Below are 21,171 nucleotides of genomic sequence, written 5' to 3' on the forward strand. Positions count from 1 at the left end.
CCGTACTACCGGATGCAACCGCGGGAGGAGTTTGAAGCGCCCGACCATATCCCTTCGCTTCATAGTCTCATCGTTCGATCCAACGGCTCACGTCGCGTGAGAAGGCCCAAAACTTGTGATAAAATGATTCCACAACCACGATTACATGATGGGACGTTTGTTTCCCCACATTTGTCTCGTTTCAATATTTGCATACATGAAATAACAAGAAATATTTACAAAATATACAAAAAGGTTATTAATAACTACATAACATTTTTTTATATATTTTATATTTTATATTTAAAATAATTTGGTGAATTTTAGAAAAAAAAAAGTCTTACTTTTAAAAAAAATTTACAAAGCATTTGATCGAATAAAAAATTGAGCCACCTCCATTGACCCTCGTAAGCTCAATCGCTACATGTCTTACCCATGATTGAGAAAGCTCTCTCCCTCCTCTCCAACCCTCATCTCTTGCAACCAACGATAAAGAATCACAAACACCCACTATCCGACCACACTCACGATCAATAGTGCACCCCCTTCCTCTTGTGGTCGATAACGAGAGGAGACGACGAGTCTACAAGTGACAACAACGAGGGCCAAAGGTGGGACGGAGGTGCAACTAGGATGATAATCAAATGAGATTAAAATTATCATTAAAAAAATATTGTTTTATAATTTTTGAAAATAAGAGTGTTGTATAAGAAATTTTGTAAAGTAATTTTTTTTTAAAATTCGTCCAAATAATTTTATAATAAAAAAACTTCAACTGGAAGCTGTATATTTTTTGGCATCTTACTGGAAGTCGTGTATAGTTTTTTCGTTTTTTTTTTGAAGTCGTGTATACTTCAAACTATACGCTTTGAAGTATCGAAACATATTGGAAAAAGAAGTATGATTTGCAACGAAAAAGGGAACAGAAAGAACTACTTACATTGGTTATATGTTTCCTCCGTTTCTTGTGCATCTATTTGTATTGCAACCCCTCGAATAACATACTTATGTACCCTTAGGAAGAGATTTCCTTCATCTTATGTGCGTTCTTCTCAGCGAGAACAGGCGATCCTCATCATCCATCGAAGGAGAAGAACATGGGGGTGGCTCGAACACTTTCCAGAAACGAATCGTTTCGTCTGCTGCAGCTGACACCACTGTCGATCCATCTGGACTCTTCACAACCAAGGAACACAGGGATTAAGAACTCGCAGTGACGTCGCTCGCCTACGTCAAGAGAAATGCCACTGTGTTTCTGTGGAGCTTTCTTACCTGGGAAAGTTGCAAGATTCTGTCGGTATGCCCTGTGAAGTCTGTGATCTTTGCCAAGGAAGGGTACGCCCATAAGCTCAGACGATTCTGGTTGTAGCCATGGGCACTCAAGATCTCCTTCTGATGCCTGTTCCACTCCAGCGCGCACACCTGCTCGACGAAATGACATGCCGTGGAGATTTAGACCGCTACCACGTAATGCCAAGCGGTTGAGTTCTTGAGCGTCTTGCCTGCGCAGAAGTGTTGATGCTGTTGGTACACTTCCCGGTTTGGGCGTTCCAAATCTTGACGCATTGGTCGGCGGTTCCACCACCAGAAGCCAGCGTTTTCGGCTGGAACGGGCACCACGCGAGGGCTCTAACGGCTGCGCGGTGGTCGGTGAACCGGTGGAGGTACCTTGACGATCCCATCTTCGAGGATTCCCACACATGGACGAGGTTGTCATTGCCACCGCTCGCCAGCAGATCCCCACCGCATGACCACTTCAGGCCACAAACATCTCCGGTGTGTGCTTTGAGCTTGGAAGAGACATGGCGGAAAGATCTCACTGCGTAGATTATTGCATTACTCCCCTTCGTCTTTTGGACAGAAGATTGAAGAAGCAAAAGAAGCACAATACCATCATGGTTGCTGATGGATGCATCACGACTGCCCGACGACAACATGTTCCACGTCCAAGAAAGGCTACCAACTCTAGCCAAGTGCCCTTCCAGGATCCTGACCTGAAGCAAATGATCACGCAAGTCAGGCGCTGTCTCAAGAAATTTCTCTGATCCTGATCTCAACTCTCTGCTACTAATCCATGAAAGAAGAGGAAGAATTGCACATTGTCGAAGCTACAGAGGAAGCATTGGACAAACCTGTTGCAGAGCTATAGCATCCCAGATCTCAACTTTGGAGCTCGCAAATCCTACGGCCACCATCTTCCCGTCCACAGACCATGCAACACTGGTGGGGTGATCATCCACATCCGTGGTTAGCAGCAACTGCACCATGGAGTTGGCAGCATTCCAGAGGCACAGTGAACGCCCCAAGGCGACTGCCAAGATGTTGCTCTTCCCCCAGTCCATGAGGTTGAGATAGTAATCATCAATGAGCTCTGGCCCATCTAGAATCCGGTCGGCTGACTAATTCATCCATCAAGAACAAGTAACTCAGCATCTTTTCTCCATAAATGACAATTACATGAAAGGAGAACTGTTATCTTCGCAGTAGACATCAAGAAACAAGAAGCTTTCTGAAGTGGTCCGTGAGTCCATGTAGTTTCGTCTCATTAGCATGATGAAACTTTAGTGATTCTAAAAACACAATCAATCTCGTCGAGAAACAGATTAGGCTACATGAATTTGATCCAATTGCAGAAATAAACACTGTTTCTGAGAACAAACTAAGCTACATGAAGAACATAACCTAACTACAGCAAACAGAGCATTAGGGTATCTTTCATGATTCATAATGCATCTTCGAATCATCCAAACCACAATACGGTGAAGTGCTTCATAATCACTAAAAATTCCCATTTTGATCAAAATGTTGCTCTTTCGAACAACTTCAATGATTCGAGAACACGATCAAACTGTGAATATGCTAATTAGGCTGAATGGGCAGAAGTATAGATGTGAAAGATTCTTTTGGTGTTACAGGAATTACCTGGGGAAGATGCCGAATGCGCCTAATGGATCTCGGCGGTTCCCGCTGCTCTTTCAATATCTCATCCACCATCAGAACACTGGGATGGGATTTTCTTGGGCTTCCTCTGAAAACCAACATCTTGAGCGGCTTCCCTTGGGAATCCAGCGTCCAACTCTCCTCGACGCGCCTCCTATACTCTTCCTGACTCCATCAGAACCGGGCGTCAAGAAGAAAGAACAACAAGATCAAAGAAAACAGAGAACGGCGACCTTGGGAGTCAAGATGTCGGGGCGATCGACCGTGGCGCCGTCTCGCCGTGGGTGCCGCATCAGCGAGGACCGAGCGAAGTCCAGGTTCATCAGGCTCCTGGTGGGTATGAACCGATCCCCCTTCGGACCAAGAACCGACCTTTCAGAACCAAGGGTTCAAAGAAGGAGCGGAGAGCAAGAAGAAGATCCGGCATCACCTGATCGACGAATCTCTGGGAGGCCGGGGAATGCCACTCCCGATCTCGAAGTCTCATCAAGGGCGACGACATCTTCCAAGGATAGAGGAAGGAGAGGTCTCGGAAGGAACCAGCTTAGGGTTTAGGGGTGGGGGGAGGGCCGGGAAGGGAAGGGGTTGCTTCCAACGGTCGTATTGGAGCGGCCATTACGTGAAGGCGTTGCTTCTTGTTATATGGAGTAGAGAGGGCTCGTCTTGGTTCCCGCCGTTTCCGCGAAACGATTCAAGTAGTAGGAGAAACGTTTCTTCTGAAAACGTTTCTCACTAGGGTACTGTGGAAGGCAGATTCCCAACCTAAGCAGTGTCACTCATAATAAAATCCACATAATTATAAATTATGATAAATCGGAAATAATAACAATGTCACTCGTATCATGATATATAATGTATAATATTCTCACATATTAATTATATATATAATGTTGTATATGGGTTGGCAATGTGAAAGGATCATTCTAAATGCTTTATAGGTTTGGTTGGGGCTGATGCAAATGGTAATGGATTGGAACCCAGAATTCTGAGCTACGCACCAATCTTCAAGAAGAATCATATCATATTGTTTCCCACGTATCTTGACGAGCGTAGATTTTAATGCTGACCGACCATAAGAAATGTGAAGTGATGGGCTCTAAATAGAGGACGCCACTGACAAGCGTCCTACAATGGATGGACCATTCCACTCTGCTTCCTCGAAAAGGTTAGGTAGCTGCCGATGGTGTTGCAGTCGTTAGGTCACCTATTTGGATTGGATTTGCTTCGTATCCAACGCAAAGTAGAAGAAAGCTGATGCGTCGGCCATGTCTCGGGGAGAAGAACATTGACGTGTGCCAAGTCAGATGGATTCCGATAGAAGGGTAAGTAATTGACGGGTCCGAACTCAGTTGCGGATCTGGATAACGTTGTTGGATATTCTAATGTGCTACGTAACCCCGATGCTAATTTGATGTGAATCTAATATTATAACCTCTCAGTGGGTGGGAAGAGCAGAACGCAACTGGACAAAGCAGACGACACTTCACTTGGCAATCTGAAGACGCGCAGCAGCAGCAGAGATAGTTCGACCTACCCGCATCGACTCCGCCGCTGCTCTGACCACAACAGCTGAGTGGCAGATCTGGTAATTGTGTCCGATCTCGTGACCTTTCTTTCACATGAATTTATCCGCAACAACCTTCGGCGACGAAGTAGCGTCGGATTTCGGGATTTGCCCAACGGGGTTAATTTACGGCGCTGCCACATGGTGTTGTCCGTTGGGCCGACGTGGCGGTGGCGCCGTCGTCGGGGTTTTCCAAGTCCCAGCTGGCTGGGCGGTTCCACCTGTCGGAGAAGCGGAGCGAGGAGAAGGACGAGGAGGCGGAGGAAGCTAGCCGGTCGACGTACTCCTTCAACCACCCCCGCCCGCCTCCGCCGGCCGGGGACGGCTCCTCGGCGGTGGCCGTCACTGGGAGCGCCGGAGGAGGCGGGGGCGGGGGCGGCGGCGGCGGCGGCGGTGGGGGGAGGTGGACGGGGGAGCGGCAGAGGGGGCAGGAGGCGGCGGGGGAGAGGAGCCAGGCGTCAATGCAGGGGGAGTGGAAGGCGTGGCGGCAGGCGGGGAGGAGGCGGAGCTGATCGCCGGGGCGGAAGCGGGAGAGGCAGACGGCGCAGTCCGGCGGGGAGGAGGTGCGGACGGCGTCGAAGTGGAGGATGGGGAGGGCCTCCACCCGGGCCAACCGGTGCCCGTCGGACGACGATGACCTCGTCGATGGCGTGGACGGGTTGTGGTGGATGAGCTGCGGTGAGGAGGAGGAAGCGCGGGAGAGAAAGCGGAGGAGGAGGTGGATGGTTGCAGAAGCGAGGCAGACAGCGGCGAGGATGGCAGCGATAATGATGAGGCTGGGGTTGAACGAAGAGGACGACGACGACGAGAGGCCGCCGTAGTCAGCGGGAGTTGGGATTTGGAAGGGAAGCGGAGGAGGAGAGGAGTCGAGAGAAGGCATTTGGTGTATTGAGACTTCCGCTCCTCTTTTGCTGAAGAAGCTGAGACAATGGTCATATACTGTTTACTGTAATGTGTTCCACCTCTGCACATATATATATATATATATATATATATATATATATATATATATATATATATATATATATATATATATATATATATATTCCTCTCAAGTTGGTAATTTTCATATTTATCCCTGGATATTATTGCAAAACCTAAATATATTCCATTTTTTACTGATGAAATTTCAGAAGTTCATCATGATACTAAAAACATAAAATCATATGATAGGATATTTTAGATAATCTATATTTTATACTTTTTTAATTAAAAAAAAAAGTCCGCCAACCACGGCCACCAGTGAGTTGGTTTTGTTCTCTAAATAGATGTTAAGATGTAATAATAAATATTATTTTTATTAGGATATTCAGGTTAATTAGTGTATTATTATTTAAAATAATAAAATTTATGTTTGAGTCATGTAAGAGTGTCATGTACACCGTTTAATGCAATGAAAAAATATTTTTATTTTGTAAAAAATAAATACTATTTTATATATATATATTTTATTTATTAAATCCCTTTTAATAAAAAAGAATCTGATTCTTCTTTGCATGACTATCCATTACATGACTTTCGTACGATATTTCTCCTTTGGATTTCGATTATGGAAATGCTATCCAAATAATCATTGCTGTCGCAAGGAGACCAGCGTCCAAAGCGTTTCTAAGATAAAGTTATCCATTTCTTTTTTTCATATTTTCTGTTCATCAAGATAAAGCTAAATAGAAAAAGAAAATCAACTTTTTAGAATAATTTGGATCAAAATAAGTGCTAATATCAACAATCCAGTGGCAGGTAGTTGCATCTCTGTTAACTCTGGTACATACAAACCCCCTTTTAGACACAAATTATATTTAATTTTGGTTGTTTATTATAAGCCGCTTAAGTTTCTTGACTTTAGTCAAATAAAATAAAAATAACAAATTCTTGTGAATTTTATTTTTTTTAAACCATAAAAAAATAATACCTGCCTGAAGCTATGACAGTAACTCTTCGGCTTCATTGCCATCTTCATGTGGATTTTAGTGGTCAATCCGATTTCAACCCATCTGGTAGAAAGACAAAACAAAGGAAAAGACTGATGGCAAATAAGAGTTCTGAGAACGGTTGTAATGAAGTAGGCATATCCTGAGACTAAAACTTAATTCTTCAACTTGCTGGCAATCATCCACAGTAATTAGTTACCAAAGCATGCACATGAAAGCTACTCTTTTATTACTGTTTAGTGGGTGACACACTTGAGGCATCAGCAGCCGGGAACATAAACCTGATCGTGTTGTGACACACTTCAGCTTTAACACTGGGAGAAAGGCATGAAAGCTGTTCTTGATAATTGTAAACCTATTGCACGTTCCAATTCAGCAATTTTAATCGTATATGGCATAAAAACCCAAGATCATATAACCCTCATCATACTGTGCCAAAGAATTACACATCTGTTCATTGAGCTGTAATACCGGGAGAAATTATTCACCGGAGCAGACATGCAAGCTATTCTTGAAAACTGTAAACCTATTGCATGATGCAATTCAGCAATTATATCAGATCTAGCATCAACAACCAAGATCATAACCTCGATTATGTTGCAATAAATTTATGCATCTGTTGGTTAAGCTGTAACACCAGAAGAAAAAAATGCATGCTAATAGTTTTAATAATAGGGTGTCAGAATCACCAAATAAACTAACAGAAGGCAAGATGAACGTTAGTAAGCTTTAACTCGGGATAAAATAGGTAGCCTGATGAATGATTAGCATAAATATAAGACAGCAGAAATGGTAATTAGCCAAACAATTCTTGTTGAGATTGTGATGATAAACCATGAATCGCAATTTGTCACCTTTGACAATTACAGAAAAAACTATTTGAGATTTTGAAAGGATAAGTATACACCTTTTAGACAATTATACATGCTGTTCTGTCAACTAAATGTTGTATTACTAAATTACACCATTATGAAACAATAGAGAGAATTGGAAATGGTTATAGCAAATCCAACAAATAAGATAGAGGAATGCACCTAACGATTGCACCAAGTAGATAATGGAACACTAACAGGAGAAATTGAGTGTCGAAGTGCTAACTCACAACTGCCACACAGACATCAAAGAAGCTTCCGGTTGGCTGGAGGAGCAAGTCCAGGAATATCCCGAATGTCTTTATTATTTGGATGCACAAGCTGAAAATTCAGTGATAAACTTCTTAAAAATTGATAAGAGAAGAATCAAACGAACACTGAATAAGATTTTACATCAACTGTTCATTGTGAGATCTTTGAGAAAATCAACTGAACATTGCAACAAATCCACAACTCTTGCACCTTCACAGAGTTGAGTATCAATGACTGTGTAAAGCTAAAATCCTATGCTAGTATGCAATATGACAATGGAAGAGCAAATTAAGATGTTTATTCCCTTCGAAAAATAGTACTTGTAACTACACAGAATAAACTCCATTTCTAGCAACATACAACTGATTTTCATCCCTTGAAAACACGTAAAAATTATATCTGAAATCTGGAGACTCAACGACGCAAGCAAACAAAATATCTAGGTGCAAGAAATTGATTTTAATTCAAGAAATGATAAATGTTTCACTTTGAAATGTAGTTGAAGAAAATTACTGATTGCCTTGGTCTGTTAAAAAACACGAGGTGGATGAATTAAATTATTCATGATATGTTCATTTCTTAGAACGATCTCTTGAAATTGTTGTTGCATCTTCAAATTTATGGATCAGCCAAGAAAATAATGATTTAGTTTAGATATGGATCCAACATGAATGTTGAAAGCCATGTTCTGCTAACAAATTCTGGTAGAATCTTCAGTCAAGGCAAAGTGGACGTGTAATAGAAGAAAGACATCTACAGATATGCTAGAGAGCCAATAAACAACCCACCTTCACTATTATGATGGTTATAACTCCAATCACGATCAGGAAAAGCATTCCCATTATACATCGATCAGTTGCAACCTAAAATTCATAATAGGAAAAATGAGTACAAGTCAAAAAGGAGACTTCTTGACAACTAGAGAACCATGCAATAGCTTCTTGAGAAAATGACCTGTCTGCCAATTTCCTTCACCAGTTGAGATGCTTTCTTAATTGAAAAATGGATCGAATCCAGTTCATTCACAATTCTACTCATTTGCTCGGTCTGCCAAGTTTGTGAAATATTATAACACCAGAAACAATGTGCTTTCAAATGGACTCCAAAAGATGTTCTAATGTGGTAAAAAAATGAGGATTCTGAACTCATTATGACAGACCTGTGCCTTCAGAGAAGCTGCTGTCTCTGCTCCAACATTGACAGTTTCTTCAACAACCTATATATTCAAAGTATGATGATTAAAAATAATGTTAAGGTAGCACATCTATGACAAGAAAAATTATTAATAAGCAATAGTTTGTTTTCGGGTTTCACATTGCTGGCCACAGCTTTTCATTAGCAAGAAAATCATGGAGTCTACGATGGAGCTTTTGAACATCAACCACCACTTTTCCCAAATGACATATGTAGAGCAAGAAAAATCTTTTAAAAAGCTTCACCCCATAAAGAATCTTCCAAGCACAAAGGAGGTCTATGAAACAATTAGTAAAAATCATGCTAAATAACTTAAAACTAAAACCCAAAACATGCAATAAAAAACTTGTCAATGTACAGCATGGTCTACACTTGCAAAATGACAAAAAGTATATAAAGTCCCCAAAAACCAAAGAGCTGTCTGTAGGCACCTGCAAAATTATTAGCTGAATGAGAACAAAGAAGACCATATGCAACCCAACCAATCCAACAAGAGTGCGGTTAATGCCTTCTTTGAATAGAAAAATCAACACATGAAGGAGTGGTTCTCTATGTAGAAATCGATCACCACAGTAATGGCAATAAGGCATTTAATGTGGAAGCTTTGCACCAACATAATTGATTACAGATGAAAAATACTTATATGCAGATGGAACAAAAATATATAACTTGGATTTTGGAAGACTCTGGGCAGATCTATACGACTCCACCAAGTAAAAACAAACAAAAGGTCGAACACATAATCATCAAGCCAATGAAATGGACAACAAAGACAATCTTTAGAGTGATCTAGTTCAGATGAACGAAGGGAAACCAACCTTCTTTGACCGTTCAATAGCCTGGTCTGTTTCGTCCATCATTCGGTTTCCGTTGTCCATTAACTGCTGATTGGTCATAGCTGCAAGACATTTCACAAGAAAAAAATCAGCAATCTTAGGTTAAAATATTTTACTTAAGAGTGATTATGCAAAACAGGATTTCTAGCACATAGACCTACGGGGTGCCTCCGGTACCGATTATAACTACCTAGGAAGCCTTCTATTTTAATAACTGCCATAGAGTAGACTTAATTGATGTTGTCCAGATGTTTAATCATAATTTCAAATGTAAAATTATTGGATATTACAATCAAGGAATTCTGTCCATGTCCTTGAAACCTGAAAAAAGGAGGAAGAGGGGAGTCACAGCAGAATACACAAAGCAATTTGTTCTTCCGTTTATTCAGCCAATCCAGCAATTAGGACATTGAGCTGGCCATTAGGGAATTGAACCGAGCATTACTGGTCTGATTCATCTACACAATTTAAAAGATGAATTGAGGATCAAGTATTTTGAAATGACTTAGGGTTGAGAGTCTCCGCTGCCACGGTGACTTCCTCAACACAGCAGGACCATGATTCAATCGTGGGATGCTATACAGAGGTCAGAAGTCATAGATGAGAGGTAAGTGGTTTCTATAAGAGTCATTTGTAGCAGAATTGCTTTTAATTTGTATTTGGGTGTTTTCAGGACTGCAACTAGCCCAACCATGTCAACGACATGTATGATGCTAGTTGCTGGCTGAAACATGGCATGGCAGCAATACTGCAATAGCTGATCACCTACCTGGCAACACATACTAACAATTGGCCCTAGTCATGTATCATAATTCTTGGCAGAGCTCAGCTCATGGCAACCAACATGACAATTCTTGATTTGGCAAAACTTCTAGTGTTACTAAAAGAACACTTAGAATCAAGTGCAAGAAAATGTAAGAATCATTCAGGCATTTTCAACAAATGCAAAGTAAAGAAATGCTTGGTAACACAACCTAAGAATATTCTCCTGCATGTCTAAGTTGCACTTCAAGTTAATGGATATATATGCAATGAGGTAATCCAAAGAGTACTCACATGATGCCAATAGAACATTTTCTTCAGCAAACACATCTCCACCATCAGGACCATCAAAGAGATCAAGTCGTTTATTTTCACTTGCATGCCTGCAAATTACAAACAAAAAAATTAAAAATAAAATACTGCCAAATAATTGGTCAAGAAATTTCAGTAATCGTAGCAAAACTAAAAATGTGTAGCTGGCTGTAAAAAAGAACAATAACAGGAAGAGTTTATGAAGTTAAACCAAAAATTATGACAGTGATGAAAGTTTGCTATTAAGAAAAGGCTAGAAATATAACTAACCTAATAGCTATTAGTCAAGATGATTAGCTGCATAGTGCAATCTCCTGCACAGTGCATATAACTAACCTTAAATTATTCTAAATTTCTAACTTAATGGGGAATATGCTACAGTAACATCATTAACTAAGAAAACAGAGGAAAAACAAAGATTCTGTTTCATATCAAAATTCAGCATACTATCCCTAACATCTATAAAGGTGACAACATCATACCAGACATGGTGGAGTAGAACAGAAATCACTTAATGATGGTCAGATGGAGATTTTCATTTACTGATATTCAAGAGTCCACACTGCGACAGGAGTCCATTACTCCAAAGGAGTCTACACTGCCAATATAATGTAATAATAGACACAAGATGAGAAGGCATCTTTCATTTTATATTTTGTTGGAGTAACTGATTTCCACATTTAGAACTTGCGAGAAACTATGTTGTTGGAATGTTTGAAGAATATATTTCACCAATTTTTTTATTAATAATATTATCCTGTTTGTTTGCTAATGTCCAACAAATATCTATAAGTAATACTAACCACAAACTAATAGGATGTGAAATTTACAGATTAAGATCTCTATGTATTTACAGTTAAGGAATTTTAGGGTTTTAGTTTCAATGGTAACATTTAGAGTAAGGCATTTTCTAGAATTTAAGCATTAGATTTTGGGTCTAAGGTTTCTAGATTATGAGGCTTAGTCGGCTTAGGACTTTTAGGATATAAGATATATATAGAGTTTTGGCTTTTAGGGTTAGGTTTAAGGCCAGGATGGAAACTGAATAATTACCCATGTTCAACTACAGACATTTGTTTGACAATTAATGGACACGAAATAGTTGGCTCTTTAATAGTTGATTAACTGCTGACTCTTCCACTACTGCCAGGAGTTATCATTCAGGAGGACTAAATTTTCCTTAGAATCTACATGGCGAGATCAGAGTGCTAGCTAATTTTTTACCTTTTTATATTTTTAATAAAAAGTCAAGAAATTGACTAAATGAGATAAAATGTAGAAGAATAATAAAAGAAGAGCACAGGAAGAAGAGAGAGACAAACCAGATATCATACACATTTTAGAAACATTTCATGTGCAAATTTGAAAGGTTCAGCCAAATAACAATGTAAAATTGTCAAACCAGATCTGCTATCTAATTTGAATATTTCAAAATATAGTAAGAACTAAAGGTTTTAAACCGAGTTCAAACTTCCCTTTGGATAACCTCCTAATATGAACTCTTTGAAATAAAGACTTCTCAACAACTATCTTGAACCTCTTAGATGTTTATAATCGGAGCTTTACTGAAAATTGTTTCAGTTGCCTAAAAGATTAAAAAAAGACCACCTCTAAGGTAACTTGACTAGACCCAAAAATGATGTTCATAAGGTAACCAGACTAAAATTTGGAGTCAACCTAGGACTGTTCTGTCCATCTATGCGTACTAGCTTATTTGTTATTTATCCACCATTACTGTCAAGGATATTATGTGACTCTTCTTCTTAAGCAACACAAATACTCAAAACTAAGACTACATTTCCACCAAAAAGAGAAAAAAAATGTTACATGCTTTGCTTTATTGATAAATTATAATGCCCATTCATGTTCGCCTTAGGATGATAAAAGCCCCTCAACAGCAGGATGGTTATATTTTCCTCAAAGTTCTCACAACATAATATAATCCGATGGAAACAATTTTATCTCATTGTGCATCCTTACTATTACTTTGTTTCAGTATGATATATGATATATAGGCAAGATTTTAAACATGCACCATGAACACAAGCTTCATTTAGCTACAATAAAAACAAGTCATAAAGTAAATAGTACAGAGAGAACAACTTACTGCTTCTTCAGAGCAACATAAGAATTCAGTTCTTTAATCTGCAAAATCAAAGCTATCCAATTAGTAAGCTGTCCATTAGTAACAGAATATTATCTGATACACCAATTTAAACTGTGAATTTAAGGACGAAAAAAGATACCATTGATTGTTTTTTCTCATTCAGCCTCTTGTTTGTATCATGAGTATTTCTAATCTCCTCTTCCTTCATGACTCTTTCAAACTCTTTGATAAGCCTAGTAAGACACCGTGACACAAAACTCCAATTGATTATCAGGCAAGAAAATGACAAAAACTTATAATGTAACACCTTGCTAATTGAGCATCTTAAAAATGCCACCCTGATTATTGAACAAAAAAATAGAAGTGCAAATAAATGAAATTTATGAACATAAGATCTAAGATTATATTCATAAAGGACAATAAGAAAAGGTTCACAGCAAAAGTCTGGCCAATTATTGAATGCAGGTTCTAGGTATGCACCAAAGACTCTAGCTGCATAGAGAACACCTGAGTGCATTATAGACTTCCAGAGCAAACACCACCTGTCATATTCCTGATGCATAGATTACCAGCTAGCATATGTTGATTTTCCATGCATTGGTCAGTCCCAAACTCTGCTCTAATATAAGTTATCACAGAGGGCTTGTGACCAGAAAGAGACATTAATTAGGACACTGAACAAAGAGTAAGAAAAATATCGCAGATGAACACTCGAAGAAATTAGAATCCACAGAATATACCTCTTGCATTCCCTCAGCTTGCCTGTCAGTTCTTCTAACTGCCTACTCCGTCTATTCGAGTCCTTGATCTTCTCCAGTTTCTGAAATCCATTTCTGTTGAACATTTTTGAAAGCAATTAGACATCACAACATGGTTTCCCCAAATATGACTGAATCATCTAAAGAAATTATCCTTTATCTTCAATTCGGGCAAGGAGGACCATCTGAACTACAAAAGATAGTAAGAATTGTAAAGGTTTTCTTTTCCTTTAGGGAGAGAGAGAAGGAAATATATTTATACTGTGGCAATATCTGTAGCTTTTTAACAATCAATATTTAAAATCAAGGTTATCAAATTTTATGTCCATTGGCTTCTGCAATTTTTTTCTCAAATAGAAACTTTAATCATAATTTTTTTAGGCAACAAATATCTGTTGTTGCTTTTCCAACTAATAAGATCACCCACATCTACAATCGATATTTTCAATATATTAGAAAGTAATTCCAAACACAACACTTATGTCGAAATAATCTCAAATTTCTTCTACTTCATTTTTTTTCTTTATTTAATGCAGTAGAAAAGAAAGTCATGAGATCATCGTGGCCATGTAGGTATTCCAGATCGAGGACAAATTTTAGCACGCACTAACTTTTGCCCCCACCAAGTCACATAAACCTCAAACAACTGGAAATCAGAGATTCTACCCATCAGCAAACAGAACTGTCAAGTTCCAGTAAAGAAAGCCATTTATGCTTACGATAAAGCCCGAAAGATATCGCTGATCTGCCCCTCGATATGAGCCAGTTCCTCACTAATATCAGTCAAATCCATATCGCAAACCGGAACTCCGTGTCAATGGGATTCACCAACACCAGCCCAGATCGACCCTTAAGACGCAAGAATCAAACAACGAGCCTCCTTAATCCAGGAAAAGATGCCAGCAATCGCTGCTACGACTACCGAAACACTCCAAAACCGGCGATCAACCCAACTTTCAGATCCCCGGACGCATTACGATCCCCCGCCCGCCGCGCCACGGCTGAAGCTCAAACGCACCAACGGCGTCCAGATCCAAGCGCCGGGGCTTCCGATCGCTCCCGAGATCGCGATACGGGCAAAGAAGAAGCCACCGTCGATCGGCAATGCGGGACCCGATCAGGACCCAGGCCGTCGGCGGGGACGAAGGGGTGGGCGGGCGGGCGGCAGATCTAGGGTTCCTGCTCGTGGCCGCCCGAGTCACCGTCGCTGGGAACACGAAGTGGGAACGGTTGCGACGTGCTCCAACAGCTGGGATTTAGAACATTACAAGCTTTTAATTCTCTTAATGATATCGAGGTGTACTTTTACAAATGAACCCCTCTTCTTTGAGTTAATTATCGATCGACGCCTGTCTTTTAATCATTTGCAATTTGTAGTATAAATTGTAAGCTCAGAAATGTATATCAACCAAATACGAATATGTATAAAAGAAAATATTTTTTTAACTTTTTATGAAAATAAAGAAGTAGTTGACATGTTAGTGTCGTGCGCTTGATACGATACTCTCTCATTTTTTTGAATATTTAAATATTTTTATTATAAATATAAAATAAAAAAATTCCTATTGTATATGATACTCTCTCACCCCTTAGTCATTCTACTCTCTTTCCATCAATCTTTTGCACTCTATTATTTTAAGTTTTTAACAATATTAAATTTATTAATTAACGTAGAATGCTTATGCAAATTTACTCACAGGAGACTCATCAATATTTTCATTCAAATCTCTTCTTAATTTCTGATGCAAAATTAGAATATTATAATCTCTCAATAAGGATTAAAATTTAGCATAATGCAAGTCTCAGCCCAGTGGATTTCAGATTATGACATGCTTTTGATCACCATCAATGGATAATTTTTCTCTTGCTAGAGTCTCAACTTGCTCGATTCTAGATCGTATTTGATACCATTTGTCATGATCCACTTCAATGAGATATCTAATTCATTGACTTTGGTGAACCTAAATCACTCATCCATAATTGTTATTCTAAGGTAAATGCAATACATCCATCTGACAGATATTTACATGTCAATTCATATCCTTACCTGCTTCCAACATGAGATTAAAGTTTAAAATCTGATAATTGATCCCACTCTAGATCTCTTATATATACTAAAAGTTATTTTATTTTTATCTAATAATAAATATATAAATATGCAGTATAAACTCATTATCAATCATATGGCAAGAGAAAGCTCCAAATAATTCAACACCATTCCCAGGTTATCAGCATTTTGGTTTTTCTCCGTTTGAACCACACTGTATCATCATCATAATCATCCAAGTAAAGAGTTTCATAAACTTTGTCTTACCATGTACAAAGTCATTTCTAATGACAATGGGGGACCGGAACTCATACTTGCCCATGTTCTTCTTACAAAATCGTATTTACAATGAGAAATCAAAACTTGTCTTAATGAACAAAACAATCATCTCGTGATCCTTCACCAACAAATCAATCTATTGATCATTCAAACAAAAGAATAGAAAGAAGAATTGGATGCTCCAAACAACTAGACAGGGCCAGTAACACCAATAGCAGCTCGCTTCCTCAACCTGTTACGTGTCACGCGTATCGCCTCCTCGGTGGCCGTCTCCTCTGACGGTGGATTTGATGAGTGCTCTATGTCCTGAGAATTTATGGGGTCGACCTGCATTGGTTCCTCACTTGGAGAAGGCTGGTTTGCAGTTTGTGAACTGTCTGTGCCAGGACCTGAGTCTTGTTGCTCGACTGCAGATGCTGTCTGTAGTTTGTTCTTGATGGGGCTAGGCAGCACTTTTGTTTCTTGGTGAGGTGTCTGAGATCTTGTAGGTTGATCAGCAGATGGCACCGGAGAAGGAAACTGATGTGGCTGGACTGGAGATGCTGCCCGGAGATGTACACCAAACTTTCTCGACTGTTCCTGCGGCTGGTTCTTGATTAGGCTAGGCAGCATTCTTGTTTCATGTTGAGGCTGCTGAGATGTCGCAGGTTGATGAACAGGTGGCTCTGGAGAAGGTAACTGATGCGCTCGCTGCAGTTCCTGTGGCTGCTTAGATTGTGGCAGTTCCATGAAATTTGACTATAAATTTGTGAAATTTCAAGAAACAAGCAAGAAACAGGTGATATACATCAAAGCAGTAAATTCTATCAGGAGTCGTGTAAGAGTGACTGTATAATCACGTGTAATAACTGTAGACTAGGAACCGGAAACAACAAGCACAAGCAACGCACCAATTTGGATTCGGAAGTTAAATGTTCCTAGTGGCAAATCATCATCTATTAGATATGAATGGACTTCAATTTAATTTTAACACAACATTTATTAGATACTTCAAAGCATCTAGTTATGTGAAATCATTGTTGCCAGCTCCATGCTAAAAGATAGGCTTATAAACAGACAATTAGTATGAAAAAGATGAAAGATTTCTAATCTTTTCTATACAACAATCCATCTATATGTTTTATAAAGGTAGAGCAGATTTTATATCCAGCTGTCAAACAAAAAGAATGAATCCATTTTTTAAGCCTGTCATCAAATAGCATATATGGAGTAAAAGGCACTCATAAAAGGGGGAAAGTTTAAGCATGAGATTTACACAGTGCATTAGACGAGTGCAAATCATCAAACAGAATGAATAGGAAAAAGGAAAAATGTTGTGGCTACTGTACAATTATCAAAAGAGGTTACAAATATTAGCGAGATCAGGGTTTAAAAGGTAAAGCCATGGTCCTCTAAAGTGGAGATAACCTAGCTTGAGGTCCCTGATGCAATTAACTTGGACTATCATACATCATAAATAATAGTGTAGAAGTAAAAGACCAAGATGCATGTAGAAAAGTTGATTCACCCGATTACTTATTCACATTGATTGAAGAAAGATGTTGCCTACTCAAATGAATAATCAAAAGATATAAACAACTATATTGTGGTATAATAATGGATTCACCAGAAATTAGAGATACCCCATCCAATTTTATCTCAAGGCTACCACAAAAAGCCACAGAAGAAAAATTTATATGACGCCACTAACAACCAATGACTTTCATTCAAATTCTGGGAAAGATTCCAAAAATTTTACAATGGTATGGAGTTAACAAATTGGGCAAAAAGGTTAGATTAGATGAAGGTATACTGATTTTGGGCCTGGATTAATTGTTTCACATACAGTCAAACAAAGTGAAATGATCACAAAGACCATTCAAGAGTAAACTGGCATGTTAATACTCCCATATAACACAATCTTATTTTTATCTTTTAGAATTCTTTCCTAAATCAGAAAAATAATAACAAAAAAGAATTTTCTTCATGAAACATTTAATTTTTTAAAAACTTTACTTCACTTTAAGGTGATTTAGATACATACATCACACAACTCAAATGGCCTCAGCAACTTAACTATGATAGAAGCCTCTCAGCTGGCCTTAGCCTTTACTGCCTCCATAGGCTAAGATCAATTGAACACCCCATTCTTTGGTGCTCTAGTAGAGTAGCTAGATGGACTAATTTTAACTTTTTGGAGATGAAATTTTCTAAATTTAATTTGTTCCATTCCTTTACCATTCTTTCATTATTTTCTAATTTTTATAAATTGTAACTAATGTCATAGAATTGCATCCATCTTATTCCGAATTATTATAACTGGGACAATTTATTCTTTTTTTTTCTAATATTCTCATTTTTCTATTTGTTATATTTAAGTTTTTGATGTTTGCAAAAGTAGAGCCATTGAAACTAAATCCTAATCACCAGGCCATCAAAACTTAACCTGGACAATGTCATCAAATTATTTGCTCCAATTACCAAGTGAGACTAAACTATTACAAAGTGGAGATATCGAATGCTAGTTCAAGGTTAGATAAAAGTTAACTTAGAAAAGAAAAAGGCATTAACATATCGAGCCATCCCTGCCTCGTTAAATATTCTAAAGTACTTGAAGATCATTAGACACAGATTTAAGGCCAGATGATCATGTGCCCCTAGAAGAAAGAATTAAACATATCTCTTTAATTATGCCATATGTCTTTAATAATCCAAATAAAATATGCATAATTCTTGCCTGTGCACATGTTTAGAGCCATTGAAACATATACCAAGAATCATGCACAGCTTTAACTCCTGTTTATGTGAGCAAATTTCATGTTTTATCACACACACAAATCAGAAATCTTGTTGGACAACTGCCTGTCATTTTACACTATATATATAAAAAGAACTACATGCGACTTTCCACACTCCTCTATCAAACTTAATCATCCGCTTTTCCCTGATCTCCCATTTATTCCACAAAAAACTGATCTAAGTTTAGCTAACCATACTTGTTTAGACAGATAGAAACAGCACAATGACTGAATTGAGTACCTAAAAACAAGTGAGTTGCATTTTATATGTCACTGAATGGAGTATATAGAAATAAGCTAAGCCTGCATAAGATCTAAAATCCAGCAACTATGATAATCAATGGCATGGTTACACTAAATGGATTTATTTCCTGATATAAACAAGTCCTAAGCTATCAAACTAACCTGCAAAGCCTTTGCTAAAGTTAATCAAGTCTGGGGGCAACAGGAACAGAACTCATTGTTCAAGGAATAACTCTCACCCAACAATATTTGCATATAATAACTATGCAAAAACAGAAAATTATTGCCAACAACAGAAGGGAATTCTTAGCCTAGATCAACAACAAGGGAGAACAATTAATAACAGTTAAAACCACTTTCTCCAGATCGACCATACCTGAGAAGGCTGTGTTCTTTGTGCTTGCAACAGAAAGCTAACGTAATTCAAAATCTCAAAGAAACTGGTTTGGCCATAACCAGCAGCCTTCTGCCAGAACATGAACATAATATCTGAAACCCTTGCTCTCAACTCAAGCAAATTACGATCAATCTCAGTTTCATGCTTTGCGATATATGGCCTGAAGAAGGTATCGTAGACATATGTTGTTCCCTGAAACCATTTAGATAAAATATATAAACATAGGAAAATAAGATTTGACTGGGTAGAGGAAATAAGATGCAGGAGAAAATGTCTTACTCTTAACTTAGGATTCCATAAATATATGTAGAGTGCCAATTTTGCTTCACAGTACATTGGCATCCTTCAAGAAAAGGTATAAGAATATAAAAAGACAAAATTACAAGAATCAATCATTCAAATAAAATAGATTTACTTGATTACCACGAAAAGAAAATATCCCCAAATCTCTCCAAGACTGCCAATAATGCAATTAAAATCCTGGAAAAGTGCAATCATTTTTAACCAAAGATACTAGAGGGAGCAAAATTAATTTCTTGATCCAATCCAAAATAGTTGGACTAACCAGTACTGACACCAGAAACGCAACTGCTCAATCTCTGGTTTGTTCAGTTCTACGGTCTTGTAGCACGCATAAGCCGGGTAAGCATAACCGAAAACCAATCTGGAAGTTGAGAAAATAAATTTTAGATTTTTAATATTCTCCTCTTCCCGACATTCACCAACAGAAAAAAGAATAATCCAAGGGATTAAGGTGAGGAACGCTTACATCAAAGCTCTACTAAGAAATGCGCCTATCATGTTGATCTCAAATCACGCACGAACAGTAACTACTCAAGGATCCCTTTGGAGCAGACCTAACATTGCTAAAAGCAGAAGTAAGCCAACAGGAAAATCTCGTAGCTTCAAGATGCAGCAACATTATTAAACAAAAGAGGGCTCACCAAAAAATGGGAAAAAAATCTTCAACCAATAATTCAATCCAAGATGATGCAAAGAAATGGAGATCATGATAGGGGGAATGAAATATGAGCTTTTGCACCATTTTCCCTCCAAAAAGATCATCAAAGGAAGAGATACGACACACAATAAATAGAGAACATAGAAAATTCGTAAGAATTCCAAAAAAATCGATATTTGGAAGAAAGGTTTCTTCATCTCAGAAACATAATCATCTAGAAACGTGAACATGAAGTCGAAGCGCCAAAACAATGACAGGAAATCATGCCCAACACTAAAACGAATCATCCGCGACATGATTCATCGAACAAGATAAAAAGCAAGCGAATGCACGCACGAAGTCAATGGAACAAAGAGACGGGAAAGGATAAAAGATCGAACCTTTTGACCCTTCGCCGAGGAAGAGATCGCGAGCCATGACGACGATTCGGAGGGAAGGGAAGGGAAGAGAAGAAAAGAGAAGAGAGAGATGAGTCGGCTCCTTTGGGCTCTCTTCTGTCTTCTATCGATCGCTCTAACGTGCTCGGTACCGGAATTGGCAATCGCAATCAAGAAGCCCGTTGAACCCCCCAAATTGTAGTGGCCACGCGTGGTGAGTGGATAACTCCGGGCGTGAATAATGGGCGGACAGGATAAACCCAGCGCACGGGGCGAAACAGATCAAACGGATGACGGAGGAAGTTGGGACGTGCGTGCACGACGTGGCCGAGATCACTAGCCGTTGGATTGATGGGGTCGGAGTGGGGTCATTTTGTTTTGTCGTCCCTACACGTGTAATTGGGCTCTGTTTTGAATTGACTGAACCAGCTCGATTGCGTTCATGCGTTGGGTTCAGGTGGAACCCATTTGAGATATATATATATATATATACATATATATATATATACATATATATATATATATATATATATATATATATACATATATATATATATACATATATAAAAGCGTTGGGTTCAGG

General features: G+C 38.7%; 4 protein-coding genes across 4 annotated transcripts; all 4 read right to left on the bottom strand.

Moving 5' to 3' along the window:
* Nucleotides 1-1,011: 1,011 nt before the first annotated feature.
* Nucleotides 1,012-3,421, bottom strand: LOC135652336 (cell division cycle 20.2, cofactor of APC complex-like). Its single transcript, XM_065173180.1, has 8 exons — nt 3,350-3,421; nt 3,153-3,272; nt 2,902-3,084; nt 2,112-2,378; nt 1,871-1,973; nt 1,482-1,798; nt 1,252-1,401; nt 1,012-1,155 (listed from the first exon to the last, which is right to left on the bottom strand). Exons 1-8 carry the CDS (start codon nt 3,419-3,421, stop codon nt 1,012-1,014), a joined length of 1,356 nt encoding a protein of 451 aa, XP_065029252.1.
* Nucleotides 3,422-4,339: 918 nt separating this feature from the next.
* Nucleotides 4,340-5,371, bottom strand: LOC103970926 (formin-like protein 15). Its single transcript, XM_009384840.3, has one exon. It carries the CDS (start codon nt 5,361-5,363, stop codon nt 4,605-4,607), a length of 759 nt encoding a protein of 252 aa, XP_009383115.2. The 5' UTR covers nt 5,364-5,371; the 3' UTR covers nt 4,340-4,604.
* A 1,839-nt stretch (nt 5,372-7,210) lies between these two features.
* On the bottom strand, nt 7,211-14,767 carry LOC103970606 (novel plant SNARE 11). The gene is made up of 10 exons (XM_009384444.3): nt 14,227-14,767; nt 13,490-13,582; nt 12,889-12,982; nt 12,750-12,787; nt 10,625-10,713; nt 9,551-9,630; nt 8,698-8,754; nt 8,493-8,585; nt 8,327-8,401; nt 7,211-7,607 (listed from the first exon to the last, which is right to left on the bottom strand). The coding sequence occupies exons 1-10, from the start codon at nt 14,298-14,300 to the stop codon at nt 7,533-7,535; spliced, it is 768 nt and encodes a 255-aa protein (XP_009382719.1). The 5' UTR covers nt 14,301-14,767; the 3' UTR covers nt 7,211-7,532.
* A 1,015-nt stretch (nt 14,768-15,782) lies between these two features.
* Nucleotides 15,783-20,776, bottom strand: LOC103970927 (putative HVA22-like protein g). The gene is made up of 7 exons (XM_009384842.3): nt 20,592-20,776; nt 20,020-20,107; nt 19,816-19,914; nt 19,674-19,730; nt 19,530-19,593; nt 19,230-19,442; nt 15,783-16,538 (listed from the first exon to the last, which is right to left on the bottom strand). The coding sequence occupies exons 2-7, from the start codon at nt 20,049-20,051 to the stop codon at nt 16,023-16,025; spliced, it is 981 nt and encodes a 326-aa protein (XP_009383117.2). The 5' UTR covers nt 20,052-20,107; nt 20,592-20,776; the 3' UTR covers nt 15,783-16,022.
* Between the last annotated feature and the right edge of the window lie 395 nt (nt 20,777-21,171).

This window comes from Musa acuminata, chromosome BXJ3-11 (genome assembly GCF_036884655.1).
Source record: "Musa acuminata AAA Group cultivar baxijiao chromosome BXJ3-11, Cavendish_Baxijiao_AAA, whole genome shotgun sequence".
In the NCBI taxonomy this organism is placed as follows: domain Eukaryota; kingdom Viridiplantae; phylum Streptophyta; class Magnoliopsida; order Zingiberales; family Musaceae; genus Musa; species Musa acuminata.

Bases quoted from the DNA above. Each gene is read 5' to 3' on its own strand.
- LOC103970606 (XM_009384444.3), bottom strand. From the start codon at position 14,300: ATGGATTTGACTGATATTAGTGAGGAACTGGCTCATATCGAGGGGCAG. The intron at 8,755-9,550 runs GTTGGTTTCCCT...TTGAATATATAG, and splicing joins CTATTGAACGGTCAAAGAAG to GTTGTTGAAGAAACTGTCAA. The intron at 8,402-8,492 runs GTCATTTTCTCA...TATGAATTTTAG, and splicing joins TGAAGGAAATTGGCAGACAG to GTTGCAACTGATCGATGTAT.
- LOC103970926 (XM_009384840.3), bottom strand. From the start codon at position 5,363: ATGCCTTCTCTCGACTCCTCTCCTCCTCCGCTTCCCTTCCAAATCCCA.
- LOC103970927 (XM_009384842.3), bottom strand. From the start codon at position 20,051: ATGATAGGCGCATTTCTTAGTAGAGCTTTGAT. The intron at 19,731-19,815 runs GTTAGTCCAACT...GCACTTTTCCAG, and splicing joins CGTTTCTGGTGTCAGTACTG to GATTTTAATTGCATTATTGG. The intron at 16,539-19,229 runs GTATGGTCGATC...CAATCTAAGCAG, and splicing joins AAAGAACACAGCCTTCTCAG to CCACAGGAACTGCAGCGAGC.
- LOC135652336 (XM_065173180.1), bottom strand. From the start codon at position 3,421: ATGTCGTCGCCCTTGATGAGACTTCGAGATCGGGAGTGGCATTCCCCG. The intron at 3,273-3,349 runs GTGATGCCGGAT...CTTGGTCCGAAG, and splicing joins CCCAGAGATTCGTCGATCAG to GGGGATCGGTTCATACCCAC. The intron at 1,799-1,870 runs GTATTGTGCTTC...TAATCTACGCAG, and splicing joins ATCCATCAGCAACCATGATG to TGAGATCTTTCCGCCATGTC.